This window comes from Thamnophis elegans, chromosome 2, assembly GCF_009769535.1.
Source record: "Thamnophis elegans isolate rThaEle1 chromosome 2, rThaEle1.pri, whole genome shotgun sequence".
NCBI lineage: Eukaryota > Metazoa > Chordata > Lepidosauria > Squamata > Colubridae > Thamnophis > Thamnophis elegans.
Window position 1 is genome coordinate 141,830,061 of NC_045542.1, and position 22,360 is coordinate 141,852,420.

At 46.3% G+C, this 22,360-nt stretch overlaps 1 protein-coding gene across 1 annotated transcript in view; it reads left to right on the forward strand.

Moving 5' to 3' along the window:
* The window catches only part of FAM3D (FAM3 metabolism regulating signaling molecule D), a 49,861-nt gene that overhangs the window by 1,589 nt on the left and 25,912 nt on the right, over positions 1-22,360 (forward strand). The window contains exons 2-3 of the mRNA XM_032238893.1: positions 7,301-7,373; positions 15,851-15,961. Of these exons, the coding sequence (XP_032094784.1) occupies positions 7,361-7,373; positions 15,851-15,961 (124 nt within the window). The 5' untranslated portion in view covers positions 7,301-7,360. The remainder of the gene's footprint in view (positions 1-7,300; positions 7,374-15,850; positions 15,962-22,360) is intronic.

Here is a 22,360-nt window from a genome sequence, read left to right on the forward strand (position 1 = left end):
AGCATTGTAACTTTGAATGGTCACTAACTGAATTGTTGTAAATCGGGGACTACCGGTCACAGGCAACTTTGGAAGTCCAAAAAACTTCTTTATTCAGCTTTGCCTTCATCTAGTTTACAATTTCAGCCTTATTCTGCTAGAAGCAGAATAAAGGGTTTTCAACTAAAATTATCCAGTGACTTGACATGCAAAGGAATATGACTAAATGACATGCTAGCTTTGCGCTGGCAGTAAATTCGGGAATTCTGTTTTGATCTGCAAGCTGAAGTGAACAAATAATTATGTTGTCAGATTTGCCCAAATATTGCAATGGCATATATTTCAAGGTTTAGGGGCCTCTACCTGAAATCCAATTATAGATTATTGTAATTTTCAGTGCAACCTCACTGCTCTTTAGAAGTCCAGTTCCTGAAGACGAAATGCAAATACTTTGGTAATCTTAGTGAGAAGGAAGGACTCACTGGAGAAGAGCCTAATGCTGGGAAAGATTGAGGGCAAAAGAAGAAGGGGACGACAGAGAATGAGGTGGATGGATGGAGTCATGGAAGCAGTAAGCGTGAGCTTAAATGGACACCAGAGGATGGTAGAAGACAGGGAGGCCTGGAGGAACATTGTCCATGGGGTCGCGATGGGTCGGACACGACTTTGCAACTAACAACAACAAAGAATAACCATTCCAGTATGACACCCTGCAAAAGTGTTTCAGCTATAAATCCCAGTATTTGCCCTGGTTACAATGCTTGAGAATTTTGGATATACAGGTAGTCCTCTACTTACAACAGTTCATTTAGTGACTATTCAAAGTTACAACGGGACTAAAAAAAGTGACTTATAACCATTTTTCACTCTTATGTCCATTGCAGCATCCCTGCGGTCACATGATTTACAGTCAGCTGCTTGACAACTGACTCACCTTTATGACGGTTGCAGTATCCCGAGGTCATGTGATCCTCTTTTGCAACCTTCTGACAAGCAAAGTCAATAGGGAAACTGGATTTACTTAACAATTGTGCTACTAATTTAACAACGGCAAAGATTCACTTTACAATTGTGGCAAGAAAGGTCATAAAATGGGGCAAATTAACAAGTTTCTTACTTAGAAACATAAATTTGGGGGAGCAATTGTGGTCATAAGTTGAGGACTACCTGCATTGGTCATCACATCTGCCTTAATTATTTCGTGCAGTGCCAGGATTTCCTGTTATATTGGCATTAAAACACCCATATTTCATCATTGCTCAAGAATTAACACTTATTTTGACTAGGATGTATATCAGTTACCATACTGGGAATGGGATGGTCTTTGAGATCCTGCCGTTCCTTACCATGGTCCAGCAGCTTTTTAAAAACCTGTTCTTTGAAATGGAAACAGAGGTGGTATGCTGCCGGTTCGCACCAGTTTGGGTGAACCGGTAGCGGTGGCACTGCGAGGCTCCGCCCACCCACCCAGACATCATCGCGGACCTTCTGTGCATGCTCCCGCTATCAAACTGGTAGTGAAGAAAAGAGGATACCATTACTGAGTGGAAACCAGTTATAATATTCTGGACACGAATATTCTGGTCTGAAACCAACAGTTGTCTGGTGCATCACAGGCTACAGAAGATTGTGTTTTGTAAAACTTTTTGATTAGCCTTGGAATGGCCACATCTGAAGGTCCAGAGGAGAATTAGAACATTCCTGAATTCTCTGAAATGTTCATGTCCTACAATAGTCATTTTTGCTTACCCCCACACTTAGTCCACCAGGTTTTCCTCACATTTAGCAGTAAAATGTCCTGATTTATCAAATGTTTAGCCTGGTTTACATTTTGGCCTTGTGGTGAAGGGCGGCCATGTTTTACCATCTTGCCGTTAGCAATGTCTGTTTGGGTGAATGTCTGCATTCGGACATTATATTTGTATTAATGTAAAACTCAGAGGGCTTAGCCTTGAACAGCACAGTCATTACTATTCATTATTCTTTCTTGTACTTTTAATTATCTAATGATCAAAGTTCCCTGGGCAGATTGACTTAAAGCATTAAGAATTTCTAAAAATGTTTCTAAAAGAAAAACATCAAAACAGTACAATGCAATTAAAGGAGTGCAGTGCAATTAAATATATTTATTTCTTTAGAAAATTTATATTGCTGCCTACCCACACATGGAGACTCAAGGCGGCTTACAAGGACATTAAAAACGCAACATAAAAGAAATAAAAAGAAAAATAATAATAAAACAATATTTTTTTCTAAATGGTAGAAAACAACATGGAATCCACTGTCACAATGCAGAGTGGAAACTTAAAATCTAATTTCCTATAAAGCTATAAAGATGCTTTTCTATTTCTAAGAGTAATTGTTTTCCGAATGGCTCCCCCAAATTAAAATTAAAATGATTAATTTTACTCTCTTGCAACCAGCAGCCTTACTTCAGTTGACAGGGCACTAAGAATGGGGCATGCAGCAATGGTAAACTTTCTTGATAAGCACTCTGTTAGATTGGGTAATGGATAGGCACACACAGGCTTAAACAGGCACAAACAACTCTTTATTGAGTACAACAAGTGAGAACAATCTAGCGAAGGTTAAGTCTGATAGCAGCCCTTTTATAGGGAGCTGTCAGACCCTTCGACCAAAAGGATTAAACCACAGTATCCGAGGAAATTGTTCTTCTTGCAGCCTTCAGGAAGGCCCATGAGGTTGTTTGCCTCGAGGAAGCAGTCAAATCGTAGCATGTACGATTCCCAGTGCTCGGTGACTGGATCATACGGAGTCAGTGGGACTTGCTTAGCCATTTTGTGTACAGAGGGCGATTTGAGTTTGCCGCTCAAAAATGGCTGCTCGAAGCCGCCCTGAGCTCCAGGCTGGATATACTTGCTGGATTGCTATGCTTTTTTTGGTTCACATAGTTGCCTTCCAATCCCACCTTCGTCGTCAGTGTTAGATTGGGTAATGGATAGGCACACACAGGCTTAACGGTAACAACAGCTCTTTATTGAGTACAACAAGTGAGAACAATCCAGTGAATGTTGAGTCTGATAGCAGCCCTTTTATAGGGAGCTGTCAGACCCTTCGACCAATAGGATTAAACCTCTGTTCCCGCTGGAACAGAGGAGCTTGGTGGAAACCACTGTAGTTAGAACTAATATCTAACACACTCAGTAGTAGCACTTAGATTTATATACCACCCTGACACTTATATTTTATTTTATTTCATTTTATGTACAAGATTACAGGTATAAGTATAAAGATGGGCATGAACAAGAGAAATGAGTACAAATAAATGGGGATAGTAGAATAGGGATGGAAAGCATGCTGGTGCGCTTATGCACGCCCCCTTTACGGACCTCTTAGGAATGGGGTGAGGTCCACGGTAGACAGTTTAAGGTTGAAGCTGTGTGGGTTAGAGGATGTAACAACGGAGTCAGATAGAGCATTCCAGGCACTGATCACTCTGTTGCTGAAGTCGTATTTTCTGCAATCTAGTTTGGAGCAGTTTACCTTGAGTTTGTATCTATTGTTTGCCTGAGTATTATTGAGGTTGAAGCTGAAGTAGTTGTTGACACGTAGGATGTTTTATATATACCGCTTTACAGTGCTTTACAGCCCTCTCTAAATGGTTTACAGAGTCAGCATATTGCTCCCAACAATCTGGCTCCTCATTTTACCAACTTTGGAAGGATAAAAGGCTGAGTCAACCTTGAGCAAGTCAGGATCGAACTGCTGGCAGTGAGCAGAGTTATCCTGAAATACTGCATTCTAACTACTGCATCACCACGGCTCTTACACTGTGGAAGAAAGCATGCAAAAATTGGACCCATATCTTGGGCCTACAGCCATGGGCTTACATTGCCCTGTTTTGACCAAAGGTTTATTTCTACTAGAGCAGATCAATCTAGTTCAACTTTCAGTTCTGACTTCCAGGGAAGAAATGGGAGACCGAAGACATCTCCGCCAGAATCACAGCTGACAACTGGGGTGGGAGGAAGAGCCAGCAAATAGACTGGCTCTTTGCCATTCCTCTTTTGACAAGGAGAGGACTTGAGATCACCCATAAGTACTTCGGACACTTGCTCCTCATGAGGAGACCACAGAACAGTGGTCTCTGGTGGCTTTATTGCTCGAGGAGATAGAGGGATAAGCATCTTGCTCAAACTGATGCCTTTAAAAGGATACTAAGTTTGCATACTTCTTTTTCTAATCACTTAAAAATATTACTTGATAGCTACCTTTCAACTATCTTTGATTGACAAGTTTGATAGCATCAGTTGTGTTTCTGTTAATCCTTAGTGAAAGAAGTTTTAAATACAATTTTGGGACTTTTAAAAATGGATGGGAAGAAATTAACAGCAGAAGAATGATTACCGCTTTGATTTTAGGAAGGACAAAGGATCTAAACACATTTGAAATAAGATTTTGGAATTAATTATAAGATACCTTCCCATGGGAAAAATGCTTTTGTTTTGAATACTCTTTTAAAAAGCAAGATAGGATGAGTCTTTGAGAGTTCGACACTAGTGAAAACTACAAGAAATAGAATTCTTTAATTGTTGTTCTTACAATTAAAGAAGAATAGTTAAATTCAACTTAAAAATACAGAATAAAGAAAAATATTTTAATATTAAACACACTGATGGATATTTTGAACAATGGATTGAGACTTTAATTTAAAAAGTGTCTGCCTATATACTCTAAATAGTTTCTGTTTAAACAATGTTATGGGAGAGGAATCTGTTTTATTTATTTCATTTATTGAGACTGATTTGAAAGTGGATGTTAAAATGACAAGATACAAGAAACTTCAAAAAAAATATTGCACTGTGCATACAAAAGTACATTGTCTTAACAACTAAAAGGGATATACAAGTAATAAGAAAGTAACCTGGATGATGTAAGTCATTTTCTGTGCTACAGTGCATTTTTATTAATTATTTAATCATAATGTGTATTTCTGAGCAGGTATTTTCCTTATAAACGTTCTCAGGGTGTGAGGATTAATAAATGGCATTGCAAAATTCACAGAGCTGTGAGTTGCATGTGAATTTTCAAATGCAAAATTAAATGCATTTATTGAAATATCCACTGTACCAAGTAGCTTTCTCCCAATTTTCATTGCAAATGTCACCATCTGAAAGCATATTATTATACTTTTGGAGGGCAATGATTTGGATGAATAGTCGATTTGTTCCTTACAGTTTATTCGTTGATTTGTTCCTTATATTTCAACATCCTTGTTTAGACAAGGAATGAATTTCAACTTGTGGATTACACAGCTGTGTTTACCTTTGTATGCAGTTCTTTGATTACGCACATAACTCAATTATTTCATCTCTTTAAACTTTGAATCCAAAGGCATCAAAGTGAAGCCCGATCTCTGGTAAACCACCTTAACACCTTTGTGTTGAGAAAGTTACAATCAATTTTCTGGGGAAGAGAAAGAGGAAGCAGAAAGGGGGGAAAAAATAGAAAGAGCTAATCTCTTGTTGGCTTGAAGCCTGTGCTTTGGTTTGGGTTAAATAGTAAAGGGGCTGGATTAGGCAACAGTGTTTCCTGGTGATATTTTTCCACCACGGTGCATTATCTTAAGCTGCCCATCCTCTTCAATTTGAAAAAGCTCCATGGAAGAATCTTGGGATATAATTAAAGCTCTGGATGCCAGAAAAACTGAGGTCCAGTAGAGAAATTACTTATGCAGTGAAATAGGACATCCATCCTTGGTCAGCTCACATCAACTTTCAAAACGTCACTGAATTTCTCATCACAACTTGATTGTCTTCTTGCAGATGTTTTGTTACCAACAACATCTTCACTGCTAGAAGGAATGGGGTTTGCTCTCTCTTTTATGTAGGAGATGACCAGGCTGAGCCTGATGGAGGAATCAAATGCGTCATCAGCCATCAGTCCCTTCACGCCCACAAAAGTTTTACATATAGCCCACTTTGAATATTCCTGGTTCTTTTATCTACCACCAATTGCTTGGACTATTAGTAGTTCAGATTCTTGCTTTTTAATAGAGCTTTTCATAAATTTTTATACCCATTTGAATTGCCTGAATCCCCTGATTTCCCTGGCACTTGACAGTGGCTTGCTCTGTCAGAGTTGGTGGCAGTATGGTTTTCTCCAAGGATATCACCCCAAAAACAATGATCTGGGGTCTGCGATTCTGTAATGTCTTTTGCTTAATCTGAAGTAACCAGCTGAGCTATACAGGTAGGCATTCTAAGGGTAGAGGAGCTGAACTCAGATCAATTCTCCAGAACTGGTCAGAACCTGCTGAATACCACCTCTGGTCCATGGCCATGGTCCGTGGTCACAAAAGGTATTTAAAGGGGGACCATAGTGGAAAAGGGGACCATAGGAAAAGGAAAAGAGAATTGGAAAAGAAAAGAAAAAAGTTTCAATATCCCCTTTCTACTTTTTGTTTATTCATTAGTTTTAATGGAAGTTAAAACAGAAGTGCTTTGCTAGGGGGTTAAAAAAAAAGAAAAAATTGCCATGATAGTACAATAAAACTTATGAACAACTAGAAACAATAAACAATGCCTGGCTGCTCTTAGGCAGCATAGTGGTTTTTTTTTTCTTTTAATCTGTATGAGATCAACATATAATAGTTTGCTGTCTGAGATGGTCCTGTGAAAGCCAAGATATTTACAGTGTGTCTATCAGGTGGCACATTTAAAATCAAAGCCCTTCTTACTGGCATTGCATAAGCAATATGCTTTAAATGGTAGCAGTGCTTCATTTACATGGTTGTGGCTGCCATCTTGAATTTTTTAACTGTCGCCTCCCCAGATTCCAGTCATCACAAGTTTAGTAAAATTCAAAGCAATGTGTGATTGTTCAATCACAGAGTGGTCAGCATGAAATCCTTGATCAAGCATGAAATTCATCAACGGTCCTTAAACCAATCTCCATTATAGCCCCATAGAAACAGTGGTGGGTTATGACTGGTATGCCCTGGTACGGGTGTACCAGTGCCTGCCAGGAGCACCAGGTACCGTTCTGGCCCTGCGCATGTTCATGTGGTGGACGCTGTGCCCCACTGCGCCGTACCAGTTGGACTGGGATCCAGAACCCACCACTGCATAGAAAGTAATACATACTGTAGGTTGAATAAGGTTGGGGTATTAAATAAAAATAATTTCTGTTGTTTATCAAGCAGCAATAAATGTCCATGTCATTTATGCTGAGGAATTATGAACACATTTGAATTGTTCACACCTCAAAACAACTCTCTTCACACCATACTATATACTGCTTAATTCTACAGCAGTTAATATTCTTCCAAGTAAGTTCTTTGGTCTTTTTGCTTCAACAGGTTAGCTGGTGTCCTTTCTGATAAACTTCCATACATCTTTCACTGCACTGGAATAAAAACATGCGAGTAACAGGTAAGTAACAGAGTTATTTAGGAGAGATGAGCAAGGTCGAAATACAATGAATGAATGAACAAGCGAATGAACGAGCGAATGAATGAAACTGAGAGGCTCTGATAGGGAAAGAAAAAAGATTCAAAAGTTTTGTTTTTAGTTCTCACAGCTGATCATTGCCATTCATCATCCACCAGATATTTTTGGATACTTTTGTCCATAATATCAGATGTCAGCTCCTAGATTTCAGCTCTTTAGATAAAGCAGATATTCCTGATTCTATCAGAAAAAAACTTGAAACTGACAGTTGTTTCAAGTAAATCTAACATCATTATCAAAACACCAAAGCAGAAATAGGGAGGGGGGAAAATTAACTTGCACATAGGAATGTCTACAGGTGCAATATAGGATTTTCCCTTTTGAAAATAAATGTCATGAAAGGGATGTCCATCAATCTAACATTGGACTGATTGTGCAAAGCTGTTTGTTTCTTTGTTTCATGCATCACCATGGAGTCATACTTTGATCCCAGACTCCTATATTCTGTACTCAAGGAAGCCCCAGACTAACTTCTGGCCCAACTAAAGATGTAATGTCTATTTCTCACTGGTTGCACAAGAACAGATATTCCTATGGGACAAAAGATTGCTTTGTGGCCCAAAGGAGGATACTTCATGTCTCCACAATGGGTAAATATAAATCCTTCTTTGAACAAACCACCAGAGGAACAATCTGTCCAGCAGCATCCTGCTTTTTGAATGTTCCTTTTAGTGGCTGCCCATTCATTTGAGGCACTGACTACACATGGACAGTTTCTGAGTCCCCCACCCAGAGTGTGGGAACTAACTGGTCTAGCAGCTTTGTAAAGATCTAGGATATTGTCCAACTTCAAAGTTCCTTCTCTTTCAGGGTCAGATAAAATATCTTGGGAAGGAAAAGGCAGGCAGAGGATTTGAGTTATGATTGTAGGGTTGGCTTAATTTTCCTCCCATTTCCCCTACCACCATATTAATTAGATGGAGTTGTGTCAGCTTTGTGGGGGGTGTCTAGGCAGGAAATACGAGCAGAGTCTACTTTATTGTAAGGCTGCATTAACAGAACCCCACAAATCTGAAAGTGGATTTCTCCCCTGTTGCAACCCAACAACAGCCCAACTTCTTGGGATCTTCTTAACAGCCCAAAAAGCTAGAGACAGTCTGTGCCACTTACCACAACCGCATTCCTGCTGCAGGCTAAGCTGCCTCTTATCTGACCAACTGCAGCTCTTTCCCAGCTTCCAAGGTCACTTCCCCATAACATTACAGGTTGAGAGTGAATTATTGACCCAAAGGACCTGTACTTCGTCCTCTCTAGCAGTCCTTATTGTAGCTCCTGGTGATATATTGGCCACTATTCTCTCTGCTAAGCTGGTGGCCAGCCTGCCTGGATGGGCAGATTCATATTTTAAATCCCCTGACTGGCAAATGAATAGAAAATGGCATTTCGTGCCTTTCTTACCAACAGACATCTGTTTTACATCTTGGGGCGAAGGGAAAGGACGCGACAAGAAGTATAAGGAAAGTGACTTTTATTCAGCTCATAGTGGAAACGATTCAACGAGGCGTATTTCGCGCCCTACATTTATACCCCCAGGTTTGAGTGAGGGACCAATGGGGCGTCGAGTAGCTCGACCAATCAGGGCGAGGAATGGACCGGCTCTGCCCGGGAACCAATCAGGAAGAGTCCTTTGTAGCTCGACCAATCAGGGCGAGGATTGAGCCGGCTCTGCCCGGGAGCCAATCAGGAAGAGTCCTTGTTCGCGCGCTTGTATTTCCCGCGCTAGTATTCAACACCCCTCCCCCCCCAGTCAAAGAGTTCCTTTAGGAGGGGCAAACATAGTCTTGTAGGTAGGCGGGACGGTGGCGTTCTCGTCCCGATCTCCGTGGTTCCCCGGCGGTCGTCGACGGGGGGGGAACCGCTGGCGGAGGCGTGTCCGTGGTGGGGGCTTGAGCCGACGGCGCGGCCCCGCGCGAGGGCACTGGCTCCGGGTCCCGTGCCCGATGTCCGTCCGCCTGGAGTGGCGTCTCTGTGGCCAACGGGGTGTCTGGTAGGGGCCCCGTGCAGTCCGGTTGGGGTGTAGGTTCAGAGTCTCGAGAAGGGCTCCGCGGAAAGGAGTAACCAGCTGGGGAGCGCCTGCCCGGAAGGTTCGCGACGGCTTGACCCCCGTTCGCCGGGTGGAAACGGTCCGTGGGGAAAGGAGTCAATGGGGGTGGCTCCTGTTGAGAGCAGATTTCTGGGAAGCTGGGGCCGTCTCTTTCCGCAGGAAGGCGACGCCTTAACTGGTCCACGTGTCGCCTCCATTGTGTCCCGTCGGCCAGGCCGACCCTGAAGGAACAGGGGCCGGTCAGAGCTGTGATGGTTGCGGGAACCCACCGTGGATCCCCGGAAAAGGAACGGGCCCATACAGGATTCCCTAACTTAAACGCGTGGGACGGAAGGGCCCCCAGGTTGCTTGGCGGATCTCCTGCGTAAAGTGGATGGAGCCTGTCTAGGGGGGTTCGCAATCTCCTACCCATCAAGAGTTCCGCGGGACTTTTGTTGGTCGTTGGGCAGGGTATGGAGTGCTGGCTCAAGAGATAGGCCGCTACTCTTTCTTGCCAGTCGCCCTGGTCCATGCGGCCCAAGGCTTCTTTTGCTGAGCGAACTGCGCGCTCCGCCCGGCCGTTGCTAGCTGGGTGATAGGGGGCTGTGGCCGCGTGTCTGATCCCCTGTTCGGCCAGGAATTCTTGGAACGTGGTGGAGGTAAACTGGGGCCCGTTATCGGAGACTATCACATCCGGTAACCCGTGGGTAGCGAACATCTTACGGAGGGCCCTTACTGTACTCTCTGCTGTGGTGGAGGTCATGATTACTAGCTCCACCCACTTGGAGTAAGCATCGACCACTATCATGAAGTTCCGGCCGTGGAAGGGGCCGGCAAAGTCGATGTGTAAACGGGACCATGGGCCTCTAGGGATCTCCCACTCTCGAGGGGCGGCTATGGGGGGATTCGGCCTAGAGTTTTGGCAGATCCTGCATCGGCCTACGTAGTCTGCGATTTCTGTGTCTAACAAGGGCCACCATACGTAGCTACGGGCTAAGGCTTTCATTCGTGCTATGCCTGGGTGGTTTTTGTGGAGTGCGGGCAGGATTCGTGCTCGTAGGGCTGTAGGGATCACTACCCTATCCCCCCAGACAAGGCAACCCCCGTGAAGGGCGAGTTCGGCCTGTCGCACTTTGAATGGGCGGAAGTGTTCCGCTACCTTTTCCGTGGGCCACCCCCTCAAAACCCATGAAGCGACCTGAGATAGGACGGGGTCAGCCTTTGTGCAGGCTGCCACGTCCGTGGCAGAAACGGGGAGGTCGGATTCGGCAATGGACAGAACAGAGAGCGCGGGCACGTGGGCTGTGTTCGTCTCTGGCAGGGGGCAGCGGCTCAGGGCGTCTGCGTGTCCTAGCTGTTTGCCCGGACGGTATAACAGCGTATACGAGTACGCCGTTAGGAACTCTGTCCAGCGTGTCATGCGGGGGGACAAGATGGGGGGAGTCGGCTTGTCACCCGCCAGTAGCCCCAGGAGGGGCTTGTGATCCGTGACTAGGGTGAACTTTCTACCATAAAGGTAGTCATGGAACCGCTTAATGCCGGATACTGCAGCCAGGGCTTCTTTATCGATTTGGCTGTAGTTCCGCTCCGTGGAGGAGAGTGTCCGGGAATAGAAGGCTATGGGGGCTTCTGAGCCGTTTGGGAGGACGTGGCTCAGCACCGCCCCTACGCCATAGGGGGAGGCATCGCAAGTCAGAATTAGAGGCATCCTATCGCTGTACTGGATTAGGACTGCCGATGAAGTTAAAATATCCTTTATAGCCGCGAACGCGTGCGCTTCACGGCTACCCCATTTCCAGGCTGCTGACCGGTCAAGTAGACGGTGTAGCGGCTCAGCTAGTGACGCCTTGTGGGGATAAAAGGGGCGTAGAAATTTAAGAGCCCCAGGAATGCTTGTAACTCCGCCCTAGAGGTGGGTGCGGGTGCATTTTTGATGGCGGCAACTTTGGAAGGAGTGGGGTGGATGCCTTGGGCATCAATGAGGAACCCCAGGAATTCAACTTTGGGAACTGCAATTTCGCATTTGCTGCGCTTTAATTTCAGTCCCGCCTCCCTGAAACGTGTGAGGACCTCCCGCAGCGTTTTCAGGAGCTCCGAGTGGCTGGGGGCTGCGACCAGGACGTCGTCGAAGTAGGGAACGACGCCTGGGAGCCCGTGGAGCAACCGCTCCATGAGGCTCTGGAAAATCCCAGGGGCGACCGAGACGCCGAATTGCAGACGGCGGCAACGGAAAGCTCCGCGGTGGGTGACGATAGTCTGGGCTGTAGCCGCATCGTCGTCTACGGGAAGCTGCTGGTAGGCCTGTGCCATGTCTAGCTTAGCGAAAATGCGGCCCTGTCCTAAGGAGTGGAGTAGGTGCTGTACTACGGGAACCGGATACGGGTTTGCCTGTAGGGCCAAATTGATGGTCGACTTGTAGTCGGCACATATTCTCACCGATCCGTCGGGTTTGACCGGGAGGACTATGGGGGTTTCCCAGCGGGCGTGATCTACGGGCTCGAGTACCCCTTGTTCTATTAACTTATCGAGTTCTGCATCTACCTTTGCTCTCAATGCGAAAGGGACCCTGCGTGCCTTTAGCCTAACCGGGGCGACCTGAGGATCGAGGCAGAGAGAAATGGGGGTACCCTTGTAACAACCCAATTTCCCGTCGAACACATCTGAGAACTCGTCTAGGACGCTATCTACGGGGAGGGAAACTACCCTGTGTACCCCTTCTATGGTGAGGCCCAAAGCGGAGAACCATTCTAACCCCAGGAGAGCGGGCAGGTTGTTCCTTACGACTAAAACTGGGAGTTTCCCTTTAAAATTTCCATATTCCACCCGGATGTGGTATAACCCAGCTGTGGGAATCCCATTTCCCTGGTAATCTAGGAGGGAGACCCTGGCGGGGCGCAGCTTTCTCTGGGGGACCCCGGGGCAAAGGCGGGAGAACAAAGCCCAAGATAGGAGAGAACGGGATGAACCGGAGTCCACCTCCATTTGGCAAAGCTGACCTTCGAGACGGACGGCGGTGCTTATTTTCCGGTGGCCGGCGGGAACGGGGGATGCCTGGTAGACCACGCAGTCGGCGCTGGGGGGCTGGTAGGTTGAGTGGCAGTCCTCAGTGCGCCTCGCGGGACGTGGCTGTTGGCGGCGTGGTGGTGCCGGGCGCTGGTCGCTGGGCTGCATAAACGACGGGGCTGGCAGGGGAGCCCGGCATACTCTGGCGAGGTGTCCTTCTCCTTGGCAACGGCGGCAGACGGCAGAACGGTACGGGCAGGCTGTGCGGCTGTGGCGGCCGCCGCATCCGCGGCAAGGTGCGTTTGAGGCCGGCTGAACGGGTGCCGGTGGTTGCTGGGGTGGCCTCCGTTTGGGCTGCAGCCTCATCTGGCCGACGATTTCCTCCTCCTCCTCCTCGTTTTCGGCAGGGGAGAGGTCGTCGACGAGGTTCGTCTGGGCGAGCGGCCCCGCGACGGTTTGTGCGGGGGGGTTTAGCTGGAGGCGTTCCATGTCGGCCGTGGATTGCTCGGAGAGTTCGGCGGCTCGCGCTATTTCCACGGCTTGCATCAGGGTAATCTTGTGATTCCGGAGCAATCGGCCGCGTAAGTGTGCGTCGCGGACCCCGCACACAAATTGCTCCGCAAGGTTTTCCTCCAGGTCTGCAAAATCGCACTGGGCGGCCACAGTGCGCAAGGCCTCCAGAAATTGGCTAATGGATTCATTAGCCCTTTGTACTCGGCGGCGGAAAGCGAAACGGCGTGCAAATAAAGAGGGTGAGGGAGCGTAGTGGTTCCTCAGCCTGGACATCAGCTCGGCCCACCCAAGTTTGTATGCTGGCCTCGGGGCGGCCAGGGCTCTCGCAGAGGCGAACATGGACGGCTCACAGCAGGACAGGAAGAAGCTGCATTTCTCCTCATCGGTCTGAGCCTGGTTTTTCGAAGCGATCAGGTAACACTCGAACCGCTCCATGAATCCGTCCCATGATTCTCCGGTGGCTCCGCCGAATGGCGCGAAAGGAGGAAGCGATGACGCCATCGTGGTGTGGGGCCGGAGAGGGGAGAGGAAGGACGAAGAAGAATTCGCGTTCGCTGCCGGAGTTCTCGGTCTGACGATGCGTTCTGGCTGGTTCAGACGCGGTGGCAGCTGGCTGTTCTTCTTCGTGGTCGCGGGAATCGGGATCCCACCTTCGTCGCCAGTTTTACATCTTGGGGCGAAGGGAAAGGACGCGACAAGAAGTATAAGGAAAGTGACTTTTATTCAGCTCATAGTGGAAACGATTCAACGAGGCGTATTTCGCGCCCTACATTTATACCCCCAGGTTTGAGTGAGGGACCAATGGGGCGTCGAGTAGCTCGACCAATCAGGGCGAGGAATGGACCGGCTCTGCCCGGGAACCAATCAGGAAGAGTCCTTTGTAGCTCGACCAATCAGGGCGAGGATTGAGCCGGCTCTGCCCGGGAGCCAATCAGGAAGAGTCCTTGTTCGCGCGCTTGTATTTCCCGCGCTAGTATTCAACAATCTGATTGTTTGTTTGACTTCTACAGTAAACTGCAACATCCATGGCGTACTTTGTAGCATGCAAGAGTAATTAAAACAGAAACGTAAAATATGCAACTCCCAGAATTGATATCACTTAGCATGGGAATTCGCAAGAATGCTCAAAGCTGGAATAATCAAATACATGGATTTGGAGAATGGATTTGACCTGGAGAATTCAAATCTAGGTTGATACAAAATTTATTCTGTAGAAGGATTGCAAGGTTCAGGCCCTACAACAAAACTTTGCTACAGCCTAAAACCGTTGTATCTGTCTTTGCTTCTCTCTTTATGAATTTGCTTTAGCTTGTTCAAGCATACTGTATTAGAGAGGGATCCAACAAATGAACTGAAAAGTTACGTTATTGGGGACCTTAATATTGTCCTTAGATTAAGGTTTTATGAGGTGCATAAAAACTTAATATTTTATTATTTCCACTTTCAAAAATCTGTGGCCACTTCTTCTCCTCCTTATCACTATCTCTGTCTTTGTACAAGTTGGTTATAGCTCATCATTGTTAATTTTCCAGGGTTTTGTGAGGAAAGTTTTCCTCACAAAAAATAATTTTGTTATTTGAAAATATAAAGGACTGAATTTAGCACCTGGATTTGCTCTCACCTAGCTTTGTCTTACATATTTTCTCCATTCTGATCTCCATTATTCAGAGGATCCTTCATGTTCCATCTTATCATCCTTGTTTATTGGCTGATTCATGACTAGCTGCATAATGACTTGGTGGCTGGTTTTACATGTCATCCCACGCCATAAGTCATGGTTTACAAAATCCAAACAAACCACAGTGCAACTTGGTAGAATGTTGGCTAGTGGCAGATTTTATTTTCCTGGGCTCCAAGATCACTGCAAATGGGAACTACAGCCAAGAAATTAAAAGACACTTGCTCCTGGGGAGGAAAGCTATGGCAAATCTAGACAGCATACTGAAAAGCAGAAACATTACCCTGCCAATAAAAGTGCATTTAGTCAAGGCTATGGTTTTCCCAGTTGCAATGCATAGCTGTGAAAGTTGGACCATAAGGAAGGCTGGGCGCCAAAGAATTGAGGCCTTTGAACTATGGTGCTGGAGGAGATTCCTGCGAGCCCCTTGGACTGCAAATTGGTGAGTCCTAGAGGAGATCAACCCTGAACTGCTCTTTAGAAGGCCAGATCCTGAAGAGGAAACTCAAATACTTCAGCCACCTAAGGAGAAGGAAGGACTCATTGAGAAGAGCCTAATGCTGGAAAAGGTTGAGGGCAAAAGAAGAAGGGGACGACAGAGAATGAGGTGGCTAGATAGAGTCACCAAAGCAGTAAGCGTGAGCTTAAATGAACTCCAGAGGATGGTAGAGGACAGGAAGGCCTGGAGGAATGTTATCCATGGGGTCACGATGGGTCAGACATGATTTTGCAACTAATATGAATCTTGGCAGAGGTTGAACAAGCCATAAACCATGGATTGTTTTAACTATGGACTGTTGAATAGATTGAGGTGGCGGAGTGGTTAAATGCAGCACTGCAGGCTGACTGCTAGATCAGCAGTTCAGCGGTTCAAATCTCACCAGCTCAGGGTTGACTCAGCCTTCCATCCTTCCGAGGTGGGTAAAATGAGGACCCGGATTGTTGTTGGGGGCAATATGCTGACTCTGTAAACCGCTTAGAGAGGGCTGAAAGCCCTATGAAGCGGTATATAAAAATCTGCTATTGCTATTGAATGAAAATGAGATGACACATAAAAGGATTAGTAATATTGTTGACATTTAGGCTGCAGAGCAAGGATTAGTTGTTACGAATTTACTTGGTAATACACCCAGCTTTCTCAATTCATCTTGTACCTGACCTTCTGTCTTCCTTCTGGCCTAGGTGTGCTAAGAATTGTGGTGGTGCTGTTTACCTTAGTTGCAACCTGGCTTTTTGCCAGCACCTACTTGAAGAACACAAGCATGCGTTCAATCAATGCGAAGACATGGCTGAGTAAGTTATAATAAATGATACTTCTTTCATCTCAGCTCCATTCCATCTTTTTTCCTTCTTCTTTTGCCCACTAGGCTCTTCCAGCTTAACAACATTAAAAAAAAAAAAAGGAAAAGAGTCTCTTTTACTGTTTTCCATCTTTTCCATCTAAACTGTAGTCCTGGAAAGAATGGATTGCATGACATTATTGGGAGAAATTTCCATCTAGTTCAGTTCCAAGCTGGGAAAAAGACACTGGAAACATAGAAGCTGATAGGAAAGATGGTTTTTTGATGAAGCCGAACCACATGGGTTTGTGGCTCTGGGCAGCTGACCACATGGAGTTGAGAGGGAGGGGTTTTTATACCTTCTTTGAGCTTTGTATTAGAGCTTCCTGTTCCTGGGCAAAAACATGTATTCTATTGGCTGTTGTCAGACTCTCATAGGGCCATGTAGGGTTATGCAGGGGTCATAGCTGGCTCCATAGGCAGAAGAGGAAATGCAAACCCTAGGTGTTTGTCTGAGCTCCCAAATTTGGTTGAAGTTTGAAATGACTGAAATACCCTTAGTGAGTTCTTTGTCTTCTGTTAAATAGTGGTGGGTTAATCCTATTATGACCTAAAGGATCATATCCTGTTCTTAATCCCATCATCCAGAGCTGAAGGTCTTTTGTTTTGAAGATAGGCTGGCCCAGTCTTTCTTAATGGGCGCAAAATATCTCCTGGGGAGGGGAGGCTATTAAGAAAGACTGAGTCTGCTTTCTGTCTTTAAAAAAAACACCATGTTTTTCCATTAAGGAAATATAATATTCTGCCTTTTTAATATTTCCCAAAGCATTTCATTCTTGGGGAGGGGGGTGCTGACTTTCTACAACATATTAGCTCCATGTTGGCTATATACAGCTGCCCCTTCCCTGTTTAATCTGTTCATTAACGTCATGATTGAATCCGTGAACAACTCTGACAACAACGCCCTCAAATTAGCAGGCTGCAAGATCACAAAATCAATATACTCAGATGATGCAGTCCTTGTTTCTTCTTCTTCCTAGAGTTCCAAAAGACCATGAAAGGTACAGGTGGGATACAAGTATTTTCCACCTGCCTCAGGAGGGTCCTGATTTAAATCAGATTTTTTTATCTGATTTAACTTCTTTAGAGGAAGTGAGCTGCAGCTCACAAATATGTGTAGCTTTTGAGAAAATGTGTTAGTCAGAAAAGGGCTACTGGACTCAAGATCACGTGAAGTGTTAATACCACTTTATAATCCCTTAGTAAGGCCACACTTGGAATATTGCATTTAGTTTTGGTCACCACGATGTAGAAAAGATGTGGAGACTCTAGAAAGAGTGCAGAGAAGAGCAACAAAGATGATTAGGGGACTAGAAACTAAAACATATGAAGAACGGTTGTAGGAACTGGGTATGTCTAGTTTAATTAAAAGAAGGACTAAGAGAGACATGATAGCAGTGTTCCGATATCTCAAAGAAGAGGGAGTCAAGCTATTCTCCAAGGCACCTGAGGGCAGAACAAGAAGCAATGGGTAGAAACTAATCAAGGAGAGAAGCAACTTAGAACTAAGAGAAATTTCCTGACAGTTAGAACAATTAATCAGTGGAACAGCTTGCCTCCAGAAGTTGTGAATGCCCCAACACTGGAAGTCTTTAAGAAGATGTTGGGTAGCAATTTGTCTGAAATGGTATAGGGTTTCCTGTCTAGGCAGGGGGTTGGACTAGAAGACCTCCAAGGTCCCTTCCAACTCTGCTATTGTATTGATGCCTGGTTTTTTTTTCTCACCATAAGGTAAAGCAGTTCTTCTCCTACAATTTCCCCAGGCACATGTTCTTATAGTGCAAGAGCAGGAAAAGATCAAGTCTTCCTTCCATATTTAAGATGTGACTGGGATTGAGCATTCCTCTGGGAAAAAATAGGAAGGGTTGACTTTTCTCTCTACTCTAAATAGAAAAAGACTCCCTTTCTGCAGAAGAAGATTATAGTAATAGCTTCCACCAAAGCAGAGGAAGATAGAGTAGAAGGTGATTGAAAATAAGGGTCAACATGAGAACAGTTTCATTCACTGAAACATTTGTCCCTGAAATTATTTGTCTTGATGGGGGCATGTGTGGACCTTAAGACCAGATGCCGTTTCTGGCTTCCAGAGCGTAGTACAGAGATAATGTTTCAGATTCATAATATTCTTGTTCCTTCCTGTTTTCCTGCTTCATATTGTTCTATACTGATTAAACTCAATCAATCATCTGAACTTCCATCTGAAAGGCAAATATTTGCTTGTGTTACCCCCCCCCCCAGGAGTCTTTGGATTGTGGCCAGGTAGAAATGTGAGTTAATAAATGTTCTGTATGCTCATATCATCTCAGGGCTAAAGGTTATGAGAGAAATAAGCTCTTTTTTACATGCAAACTCAATCCTCCACTTTCTAATCTCCATCCATTTACACCCTTGCAAGTCAAGGAGAAACATCTAATGGAGATTCCACTTGTGAATATCTGTAGAATTTTCACCAAATTGAGAAGTTTCTTTTAATAACTTTCTCTAGTACTGTTAGATATTCCCCTCCCCCACTGACAAGGTCCTCTGTTCTGGTGGGAACAGAGATTTTATCCCATTGGTCAAAGTGTCTGACAGATCCCTTTAAAAGGGACTGCTGTCCGACCCTTCCTCAGCCGGATGTTTATCTGACTTGCAATAAAGAACTGTTGTTACTGAAGCCTTTGTGTGCCTTGCTTTACCCGATCTAACACTGGCGACGGGGGTGGGATCAGAAGGCAACTAGGGGGACAAAAAGAGCAAAAGTGATCCTGCAAGTACATCCAGCCCGGAGCATCCTGTGTGGCATCGAGCAAGCCATCGCTGAATGATGAAATTGAAGCAGGATGGCTATGCACGCCCCACCAACTCCATATGATCCAGCCACTGAGCACTGGGAATCGTACATGTTATGATTCGAGTGTTTCCTCGAGGCAAACGATCTCACGAGTGTTCCAGAAGCCCGTTCAAAATGGCTGAAAACCTCTCGGAATCGACCCCACTCCAAACGGTATCCTGGTCTGCACTACAACAGATGCTGAAGACCCACTACGCACCCAAGCCACCCAAGCTGTCCAAGTACATTCGCCGGCACGAATTTAACATCCGAAACCAGATGGAGGGCGAAACAATCAACGAGTATGTGGCTGCACTCCGGAAAGCTGCAGCGTACTGTGAGTTCCGAGACCTGGAAGAACTGATTCTGGACTGCATAATTTGCGGCGTGCAAGACATTACCTTACAGAGGAGGCTACTCGCTAAATCTAACCTCTCGCTGCAGGTCGCACTAGACAAGGCTAGGGCATCCGAATCAGCCACCAAATCAACGGAGACCCTACAGCACCAGAGCACACCTCAAGACGCATAGAAAAGTACCCGCGTATGACTGAGCCCGAGGGCTCTGAAAGTGAGGAGGATGACAGCTACCACATACGCAGTAGCCGCACCAAGCCGGCACAAAAATTCAATTCGCAATTTCTGCCCTGCGCCAACTGTGGGGGAGACCATGCCCGACCGTCCTGCCATTTTTGTGATGCAACTTGCCAGTGGTGCGAGCAGAAGGGGCACATCACCAAGGTGTGCTGCAGTTATTTCCCTACCGCCAGCAGACAGCTCAAAAATACACATAGCCATCAACAGAGGCCCAAACCAGGGGCCCAAACCAGGGGCCTGGCAGAAGAACCCACAGCAGTCTGAAGGCGACAACAGAATCACCAATCATATGTCTGTTAGACAAATCCATTCCGGGCGCTCCAAAAAGCTGAAAGTCACTGTCCTCATCGAGGACTCTCCATGCGAGATGGAGATCGACACCGGGTCATCACTGACCATAAGGCCATGGTCAGTCCTTAAGCAAGTGATCCTGAAGTTACAGAAGCAGCACCTCCGAAACCCTGACATCTGCCTGCCCGATTACCAGGGAAACCAGGTCCCCATCGTGGGGCAAGGCATCTTCCAGGTAAACTACAAACACTTCTGCGAAAACCTCCTCATGACAGTGGTCAGCAGCAACCTTCAGAGCCTCCTGGGGCTAGATTGGTTCCAAGCTTTGGGGATGGAAGTGACCGGAATCAACTCCGTGCAGGACGACAGCGCTGAAGCCATCTTTAAGGAGTTCGAGGAAGTTTTCGGCACCGGTCTGGGTAAGTACGGGGGAACCCAAATTTCCTTTAGCTTGGACCCCACTATAGTCCCAATTAGGCTAAAACCCAGGAGAATATCTTTCATTCTCTGTCCTAAAATTGACAAAGAAATTGACAAGCTCGTGAGCCAGGGCATCCTAGAGCCACTCAATCACGCATGCTGGGAGACACCTATTGTGACACCTGTTAAATCTGACGGGTCTGTCCGCATCTGCACAGACTATAAGTGCACAATTAATAAAGCATTACAACAAAGCGCCTACCCTGTACCCATTGTACAGCACCTACTACATTCGTTCGGCCCAGGAAAACTTTTTGCAAAATTGGATATGGTGCAGGCATAGCAACAATTGCCAGTAAGATGGCGCTACCGCGGAGGCCCAAACCATTGTGATGTGCAGGGGTGCATTCAAATGCCACCGTCTGCAATTCGGAGTTAGTATCACCCCTAGACTGTTCCAAAGCATCATGGAACGACTTTTGCAGGGGATTCCAGGAGTCGTCCCCTATTTCGACGACATCTTGGTATCGGCTGCAAATGAGGTGCAACTTTTAAAACGCATACAAACAGTTTTGGCCAGAATTAGAGACAAGGGTCTCTGCCTCAAAAAAAAAAAATGTCAGACTAATGTACCAAAGGTTGAATTCCTAGGGTATCTGATCGATGGGTATGGAATCCACCTGACCTCACAAAAAATTAAAGCTATTCAGGATGCCCCCACACCTCGCAATCAGACCGAGCTGTGGGCATTCCTTGGGCTCCTTAATTTCTACAGCATCTTTCTCAAACAAAAAGCCACCGTTGCTGAACCATTACATTGCCTCCTAGCCAAGAACATGAAATGGTTCTAGGGCAAAGCTGAGACCGATGCGCTTGCCGCAGTAAAACAACTCTTGTCAGTGGATTCTTTCCGAGTACAATGCAGCCAGATCCTGCCATTGGTGTTGAACTGTGACGCTTCCCCTTTTGGTGTCGGCGCTGTCCTCAGCCACTGCATGCCTAATGGCACCAAGGCCCCTATTACATTTTACTCCAGGACATTGTCCGCCGCAGAGTGGAACCACAGCCAATTGGACCACGAGGCTTTGGCTGCAGTGGCCAGAGTAAAAAGATTCCATGAATATCTCTATGGCTGGGATTTTGAACTGGTTACACACCACAAGCCATTGTTGGGCTTACTGGCTGGGAATCGCCCCACTCCAGTAACATTATCCCCCCGCATGACCAGATGGACTATTTTCCTGGCTGCCTACTCCTACTGCCTCATTCACCTGACCCAGCTCCACTTTAGGGCACGTGATGCCTTGAGCCGCGGCCCATTGCCTGAATTTCTTGCCGACTCCATCTCCGAGACGCTGGTCCTTCTCATTGACTACCTGGAAACTGGACCCATCTCATCTATTGCTGTTGCACGCCACTCTGCAAAGGACTCCACAATAAAGCAAATTTTGAACTGGGTGTGGAGGGGGTGGCCCAAGGGGCCTGATGGGGCTTCAAAATTTCAAAATGTATTTTGCCAAACACAATGAACTGTCAGTTATTAAGGGGTATTTGCTGTGGGGGGACAGGGTAGTTATTCCCACCAAACTGCGCATTGCGGTACTAGAAGCACTACATGTAGGGCATCCTGGGATAGTCAGGATGTAGTCTCTGGCAAGGAGTTACGTATGGTGGCCTAGCATGGACAGAATGGGTAGCCACATGCACACCGATATGCGCATGTGCAAGGAACATGTCTGCCGAGTCCACTGCTCTGGCGTCCATACAGGGAAAACAGCCAAAGGGGAGAAATTGGCCTCAGAAATTGAGCTGGAGAGAGGCCAGGGTATGAGCAATTTCCTCGGGGGCTTGGCGCTGGCAGCAGACTGGAGAGATATTGCTCTCAAAGGCTGCTTTTTGAGAAAGACGCCGCCGCCGCCGCCGCCCGGGAGCCGCCCGGGAGCCGCTCGGAAGACGCCGCGACCCAGCTGGCGATCCAACTGGCTTTGGAAGGCGTGGGAGAGTGTCCAGAGCGTTCGGAGTGAGGAGAGCATTTTGGAGAGCGTTTGGAGCGTTTGGAGGCCAGGGCACGAGCGACTTCTTGGGGGTCCGACGCTGGCAGCGGACTGGAGATCCAGCTGGTCGGAGAGAGCTTTGACCTCCTTCTAACTGCTGGCTGAGAGAGCCTCACCTCCCCCTCCCTCTTCGCTGCCTTGTATGCCGTGACTGTCGGGGTGCCTTTATTGCTGAGACC